Source organism: Esox lucius, chromosome 24 (assembly GCF_011004845.1).
Source record: "Esox lucius isolate fEsoLuc1 chromosome 24, fEsoLuc1.pri, whole genome shotgun sequence".
Lineage (NCBI taxonomy): Eukaryota > Metazoa > Chordata > Actinopteri > Esociformes > Esocidae > Esox > Esox lucius.
The window spans coordinates 474,879-482,927 of NC_047592.1; the positions used below are offsets into that span (position 1 = coordinate 474,879).

The 8,049-nt window shown below is 46.8% G+C and overlaps 2 protein-coding genes across 2 annotated transcripts; both read left to right on the plus strand.

Moving 5' to 3' along the window:
- The first annotated feature begins 6 nt into the window (after positions 1 to 6).
- On the plus strand, positions 7 to 1,323 carry LOC117593873. Its single transcript, XM_034290376.1, has 2 exons — positions 7 to 136; positions 227 to 1,323. The coding sequence occupies exons 1-2, from the start codon at positions 70 to 72 to the stop codon at positions 1,282 to 1,284; spliced, it is 1,125 nt and encodes a 374-aa protein (XP_034146267.1). The 5' UTR covers positions 7 to 69; the 3' UTR covers positions 1,285 to 1,323.
- A 3,077-nt stretch (positions 1,324 to 4,400) lies between these two features.
- LOC117593962 (extensin-like) lies at positions 4,401 to 5,381 on the plus strand. Its single transcript, XM_034290766.1, has 2 exons — positions 4,401 to 4,456; positions 4,652 to 5,381. Exons 1-2 carry the CDS (start codon positions 4,401 to 4,403, stop codon positions 5,379 to 5,381), a joined length of 786 nt encoding a protein of 261 aa, XP_034146657.1.
- The last annotated feature ends 2,668 nt before the right edge of the window (positions 5,382 to 8,049 follow it).

The window sequence follows — 8,049 nt, forward strand, 5'->3', positions numbered from 1 at the left end:
ATTTATGAATATGATGATTATTCTAACTTAAGGAACTGATCGGTCTGTGGTCAATTTTCTGCCAACCAAATGGTCCACTGTTCCTTATTTAGTGCACTACTAGAGACCCGGGACCATTGGGATGTGGTCAGGGGTGGTGTGCTCTGTATGGATGTGGTCAGGGGTAGTGTGCTCTGTATGGATGTGGTCAGGGGTAGTGTGATCAGTATGGATGTGGTCAGCGGTGGTGTGCTCTGTATGGATGTGGTCAGGGGTAGTGTGCTCTGTATGGATGTGGTCAGGGGTGGTGTGCTCTGTATGGATGTGGTCAGCGGTGGTGTGCTCTGTATGGATGTGGTCAGCGGTGGTGTGCTCTGTATGGATGTGGTCAGGGGTGGTGTGCTCTGTATGGATGTGGTCAGGGGTGGTGTGATCAGTATGGATGTGGTCAGGGGTAGTGTGCTCTGTATGGATGTGGTCAGCGGTGGTGTGCTCTGTATGGATGTGGTCAGGGGTGGTGTGCTCTGTATGGATGTGGTCAGCGGTGGTGTGCTCTGTATGGATGTGGTCAGCGGTGGTGTGCTCTGTATGGATGTGGTCAGCGGTGGTGTGCTCTGTATGGATGTGGTCAGGGGTAGTGTGCTCTGTATGGATGTGGTCAGGGGTAGTGTGCTCTGTATGGATGTGGTCAGGGGTAGTGTGCTCTGTATGGATGTGGTCAGGGGTAGTGTGCTCTGTATGGATGTGGTCAGGGGTGGTGTGCTCTGTATGGATGTGGTCAGCGGTGGTGTGCTCTGTATGGATGTGGTCAGCGGTGGTGTGCTCTGTATGGATGTGGTCAGGGGTGGTGTGCTCTGTATGGATGTGGTCAGGGGTGGTGTGCTCTGTATGGATGTGGTCAGCGGTGGTGTGCTCTGTATGGATGTGGTCAGGGGTAGTGTGCTCTGTATGGATGTGGTCAGGGGTAGTGTGATCTGTATGGATGTGGTCAGGGGTAGTGTGATCTGTATGGATGTGGTCAGGGGTAGTGTGCTCTGTATGGATGTGGTCAGGGGTAGTGTGATCTGTATGGATGTGGTCAGGGGTAGTGTGATCTGTATGGATGTGGTCAGGGGTAGTGTGCTCTGTATGGATGTGGTCAGGGGTAGTGTGATCTGTATGGATGTGGTCAGGGGTAGTGTGCTCTGTATGGAGTGGGATGCCATTTGGAAATTATTAATTTGTTTCTACTTCCTGTCCCTCTACATTTGGGTTTCTTTGGCGCTGCTCTTTTACAACTGTGCTTTTGGTTTATCTATTTCATAAATGACACCAGTGGAACAAAATAAACTATCAACCCTGAAATTGTCTGTTTGTGTAACATTAATTCTGTGCTTATATTGGTCTTCAGTCATTTTCAAGGTGGATTATACACTACATTTTTAAGTCTGCTAAATGGAAATGTTTTTTGTATAGCGTTACCGTCAGAGTGGGTTAACAGCCAAGACATCTGCCATTTTTGACATTGACCCTGAGGCCATTTCATTTACTGGCTTACTCAAGGGCAGATTGGCAGATTTTCTCCTCAAGTTCAACTTCAGTTTTATTTGTCATTTGCAATAACAAGTTATGGGAATTTAATTCTTGGTTTTCCTACTCCCGACAGTGCAGTTAAAATTTAAAAAGTGAGAGTAATTATAATATATAAATAAGAAAATAACATGAACTAACAATAATAACACTATACAAAAACATGTATCAATAATAACTGAACAACCTTAGTGCAATGTAGAAGTGACAGGTGTGTTTGATATAAAGTGACAGGTGTGTTTGATATAAAGTGACAGGTGTGTATGATATAAAGTGACAGGTGTGCATGATATAAAGTGACAGGTGTGCATGATATAAAGTGACAGGTGTGAATGATATAAAGTGACTGGTGTGCATGATATAAAGTGACAGGTGTGTATGATATAAAGTGACAGGTGTGTATGATATAAAGTGACAGGTGTGTATGATATAAAGTGACAGGTGTGTATGATATAAAGTGACAGGTGTGTTTGATGTAAAGTGGCAGATGAGCATGATATAAGTCACAGGTGTGCATGATATAAAGTGACTGGTGTGCATGATATAAAGTGACAGGTGTGTATGATATAAAGTGACAGGTGTGCATGATATAAAGTGACAGGTGTGCATGATATAAAGTGACAGGTGTGAATGATATAAAGTGACTGGTGTGCATGATATAAAGTGACAGGTGTGTATGATATAAAGTGACAGGTGTGAATGATATAAAGTGACTGGTGTGCATGATATAAAGTGACAGGTGTGCATGATATAAAGTGACAGGTGTGTATGATATAAAGTGACAGGTGTGCATGATATAAAGTGACAGGTGTGCATGATATAAAGTGACAGGTGTACATGATATAAAGTGACAGGTGTGCATGGGACTATAGATGGAAGGGAAGAGGGGTTCCTGAGTTGAGCAGCCTTACAGCCTGTGGAAAGAAGCTGTCCCATAGCCCGTTAGTTTTGGACTGAATACTCCTGTACCTTCTGCCTGACGGCAGCTTGGTAAACAGTCCATGTCATGGGTGGCTGGGATCTGTAATGATCCGTTTGCTCCTCCTCCTACACCTCTCTGTGTAGAGATCCTGCAGGGATGGCAGGTCAGACCTTGTGAAGCTCTCTGCTGTTTTAATCACCCTTTGAAGTGCTTTACGGTCGAGGGCGGAGCAGCTGCCATACACTTTGTTGTCTCTGGGCTCTGGCTAAACATACCCTCTCCCTCTCTGTGTTCTGTATCTTAGTGCATTTGTGTGGGTGGACCCCCCCTGAGGAAGAGCAGCTCTGTTTTGTTGATGTTGAGCTTGAAGAAATGGGCCAACACCTAAGCAGAGGTGTCAGCCAGGCACACAGAAGTAAAGGAGAATAGGAACACAGGATAAAGCATCAGCTTGGGAAGTGAACCGCTGACAAAAGCTGGCGGACTCAGTTGAGTTGTCAATCTTGAAACCTCACTGGTTGATTTCAGGGAGAATCTAAAAGACATTTGTTTTACATTGTTTGGCCAATACTGACCTGAATTGTGCATCAAGTGTTGTTTAACAAGTAACTCTACATTAGCTTGATCTTAGATTTTTGTTGTTTCAGATCTCTGAGTTTAATGCATTTAAAATAGGTTAATGGGTCATTTTGCTTTCTCCCAGGGAGGCTCAGATCAATGGGCCTCATTCACCAAAATCTTCCTACGTTTCTAATTAAATGAATTTCTTGAGAAAGGCTTTAAGAAAAGCTTTATGACATGTTCTTAAACCACAGAATTGTTTCCTCCTTATAATGATGAATCCCATTGTCTTTGTAAATTGATGGTCTTGGGAGGCATACCCTTGGAGGGTCGCAGAGACCTCCATGTGCTAGCCAGCGGTACCCTGACTGCTGTTAGGTACCGGGATGAAAACCTCAGACCCATCGTCAGACCTTAACCTGGTGCTGTGGGCCCTGGGTTCCTCCTGGTGCAGGACAATGCCCGGCCTCATGTGGCCAAAGTGTGTATGCAGTTCCTGGATGACGAAGGCATTGATGCCATTGACTGGCCCTCATTTTCCCCTGTCCTGAAATCAATTGAGACCCTCTGGGACGTTATGTATCAGTGCATCCGACGCCGCCAAGAAATGCCACAGACTGCCCAGGAGCTCACTGATGCCCTGATCCAGGTCTGGGAGGAGATCCCCCAGGACACCATCTGCCATCTCATCAGGAGCATGCCCAGACGTTGTTGGGAGTGCATACAGGCACATGGAGGTCATACACACTACTGAGTCACATTGAGTCACTGTGATGTAATTCATGCAAGTTGGAACAGCCTGTGATTTCAGTTGTTTTCTTTGATTTTCGGTGTGTTTGAATCCAGCCCAGGTGGATGGAGGTGGATGAGGTGTGGTGGTGATACATCAAAATCTTTGCTGTATATTGTGTAATTCACTGAGAACAAAATGATGTAACAACGGTCAATGGAAACCAAAATCACCAACCGATTGAGGGCTGGATTCAAACTCACAACGAAAATCAAAGTAAACAATTGAAATAACAGACTGTTTACTTTGAGACCCAATGTATGATTTACATGTTCCCTTAATTTGTGGAGCAGTGAAATTAGATTTGGCTTTTAGAACAGGCCGATCCGAATGCTTTATCAGGAGGGATTTTGTATTATTATTAAAGTGATAAATAGGGACACTGGTATGGATTTGTTCCCTCTATTCACCTCTATGACACACAGAAAAACACACGCATGTATTAACTGAGCTGCTAGCACAGTGCTACAGGAAGTGACCTGCCTTCCTTTCAGAGTGGAGGATCCTGTCCTCTATTGTCTGGTGGGTCGTTGTGGCGATGGCCTGTAGGGGAGGGACTGCCGGACATTTCCGTTAGCGATGTGGAGCTGGCTACACCTACTGCCGTTTACCCATCAGGCACCAGGTCTCATGATGTCTGTCTGTGTGTGTGTGTGTATAAATATACAGCGTTGTTGTTTGAGGTCCTTACGGACCCTGACTGGGTAATGACCTCAGGGGTAACTATCTCAAGATCAGTTGGAAATCTGGAAACCTAAAGAATGTTCTGTTTGAGTCAGACGCCAGTCTCCTCCACACCTCTCACCACCACACCTCCTCCCCCTCCACAGCTCCTCCACACCTCCCCCTCCAGACCTCCTCCACACCTCTCACCACCACACCTCCTCCCCCTTCACACCTCCTCCACACCTCTCACCACCACACCTCCTCCCCCTCCACACCTCCTCCACACCTCCCACTCCAGACCTCCTCCACACCTCTCACCACCACACCTCCTCCCCCTTCACACCTCCTCCACACCTCTCACCACCACACCTCCTCCCCCTCCACACCACCTCCACACCTCTCACCACCACACCTCCTCCCCCTCCAGACCTCCTCCACACCTCTCACCACCACACCTCCTCCCCCTCCACACCTCCTCCACACCTCCCCCTCCAGACCTCCTCCACACCTCTCACCACCACACTTCCTCTACCTCCAGACCTCCTTCCCCTCCACACCTCCCCCTCCAGACCTCCTCCACACCTCTCACCACCACACCTCCTCCCCCTCCACACCTCCCCCTCCAGACCTCCTCCACACCTCTCACCACCACACTTCCTCTACCTCCAGACCTCCTCCAAACTTATCACCACCACACCTCCTCTACCTCCAGACCTCCTCCAAACTTATCACCACCACACCTCCTCCCCCTCCAGACCTCCTCCACACCTCTCACTACCACACTTCCTCTACCTCCAGACCTCTTCCAAACTTATCACCACCACACCTCCTCCACCTCCGGACCTCCTTCACACCTCTCACCACTACACCTCCTTTTCAGATATTAGGAAGTGAATGACAGAGAACTTCTTGTTTTTAAACTCAAGAAAAACAGAAATGCTCATTTTAGGACCCAAAAAACAAAGAGCGTTGTTAGCAGAGCACACTGTGAACCTCGACGGCTGCATGGTCGTATCCCAAAAAACTGTAAAAAACCTTGGCGTTACCCTTGACCCTGACCTCTCCTTTGAAGAACAAATAAAATATGTCTCAAGAGTTGCTTATTTTCATCTTCGAAACATTGCAAAAATCAGAAACTTTCTATCAAAAACTGATGCAGAAAAAGTAATCCATGCTTTCGTTACTTCTAGACTAGATTACTTCAATGCTCTTCTCTCTGGTTATCCAGAAAAATTTATAAATAAACTTCAAAAAACATAAAAATTTTAACACATTACTCCTGTCCTAGCGTCCTTACACTGGCTGCCTGTTAGGGTTAGCGCTGATTTTAAGGTTTTACTCCTATAAATCAATACATGGACTTGCTCCTACTTACCTTGCTGAAATGATCCAGCCATACATACCTACACGTGACCTACGATCGCAAGATGCAGGCCTTTTAATTGTACCTAGAATCTCTAAACAAACTGCCGGAGGCAGGGCCTTCTCTCATAGAGCTCCACTACTGTGGAATGATCTGCCAATTAAGGTTAGAAATGCAAACTCAGTGCAAACTTTCAAGTGTCTACTAAAGACTCATCTCTACAGCACGGTTTATAATTAGGTGTAGCCTGGCCCGGGGGCGTGAATGTGACCAGAAAGTCTTCATACTGTCCACCCTTGCTGTCTTGCCAGGTGGGCTCTCATCACCACATTTTACCTGTCTCCTGCCGTTTTAAACTTAGGACTGAGGACATGAGGTCCTGGTCCCTGTCCAGAGTCCTCCTGGTTGTGTTGCAGAATAAGAAGATAGCTGAGATTTCACCTGCCACTCTGCTGCCCCCCCCCTCCCGGGTTGTCCCTGTCCTTGTCCATCTGGTCATGCTTCTGACCTGGACTATGTTTAAATAGACTCTGGACTCAACCCGCATGCATTTATTAATTATTACAATTTGTACTCTTAAAATGTTCACCCAGCACAGCCAGAAGACGACTGGTCCCCCCTCTGAGCCTGGGTCCTCTCTAGGTTTCTTCCTAAATTACTGCTTTTTTTCCCTTTTTTCTAGCAACACTACAACACTTCAGTTGTTTGCTCCTTGTGGTTTAAGGCCGGGTGTTTTGTAAAAGCACTTTGTGACAACTGCTGATGTAAAAAGGGCTTTATAAATACATTTGATTGATTGATTGACCTCCTCCACCTCCAGACCTCCTCCACACCTCCCACCACCACACCTCCTCCACCTCCAGACCTCCTCCTCACCTCCCACCACCACACCTCCTCCACCTCCAGACCTCCCACCACCACTCCTCCTCCACCTCCAGACCCCCTCCATACCTCCTCCACCTCCAGACCTCCTCCACACCTCCTACCACCACACCTCCTTCAACTCCAGACCCCCTCCATACCTCCTCCACCTCCAGACCTCCTCCACACCTCCCACCACCACACCTCCTTCACCTCCAGACCACCTTCACCCCTCCTTCCAGAAAGATATGTTGTCTGACTCTCACCTGAATTCCAACTTTACATTTTTTTATTTCTTGTGCTTTAAAAAAATACAAAATGTTAACCTAATATTTTGCATTGAATATTAATCATATATCAAACATGAGGACATAAGACACTGCGCCTCCTCCAGATGTAGTTTCTCCAGTGAACACTAGGTGGAGTTACAACCTCTGCTCTTCCCAACAGACTCCTCCATTACATCCCACAGTGGCACCGCTGCTATGGAACACACAGACCTGATCTCATCTGTAGAGGGTGTGTCTGGTGTGTCAAGGTGTGTGTAATGGATCCTAATTCTGCTTCTTCTCTGAAGTGACAAGGAAACAAAGAGAGAGAGAGAGAGGGAACAAAACCCATGCTGACAGAAGGAGAGAGGGAGGAGGGGGAGGCTGATGGAGAGACTGGGATGGGAGAGGGAGGAGGGGGAGACTGGGATGGGAGAGGGAGGAGGGGGAGACAGGATGGGAGAGGGAGGAGGGTGAGACTGGGATGGGAGAGGGAGGAGGGGGAGACAGGTTGGGAGAGGGAGGAGGGGGAGACTGGGATGGGAGAGGGAGGAGGGGGAGACTGGGATGGGAGAGGGAGGAGGGGGAGACTGGGATGGGAGAGGGAGAGAGTGAGAGACTGGGATGGATTTGATATTTGAAAGGCTTTTACCCTATTAAAAGTTCAGCGCATAATATTAGCTTAAAGTATTTTTCATTTAGTTTTGTCATGTGTCATTTATTTGATTTCTGTAATTCCCAAAAAAAGTTTCCCATGCAAATACATCACTTTACATTAAATGTAAATTGAATTCAACTGAGCTGAGAGATTGAGAGAAATTAAGAGCAAATACAGCAAGAATCTGGGATGTTGTTTTTAGTTTCAGAGACCATAAACCTGTCAGCATAACACAGCAAACTTTCCTGTTACACACACAGACACACACACACACAGCAAACTTTCCTGTTACACACACAGACACACACACACAGCAAACTTTCCTGTTACACACACAGACACACACACACATCAAACTTTCCTGTTACACACACAGACACACACACACAGCAAACTTTCCTGTTACACACA

Excerpts from the sequence above, each read along its gene's own strand:
- LOC117593962 (XM_034290766.1), top strand. The coding sequence starts at position 4,401 with ATGTGGAGCTGGCTACACCTACTGCCGTTTACCCATCAGGCACCAGGT. Across the intron at positions 4,457-4,651 it reads CAGGCACCAGGTCTCATGAT|CTCCTCCACACCTCCCCCTC; the intron begins GTCTGTCTGTGT and ends CCCCCTCCACAG.
- LOC117593873 (XM_034290376.1), top strand. The coding sequence starts at position 70 with ATGGTCCACTGTTCCTTATTTAGTGCACTACTAGAGACCCGGGACCAT. Across the intron at positions 137-226 it reads TTGGGATGTGGTCAGGGGTG|GTGTGCTCTGTATGGATGTG; the intron begins GTGTGCTCTGTA and ends TGGTCAGCGGTG.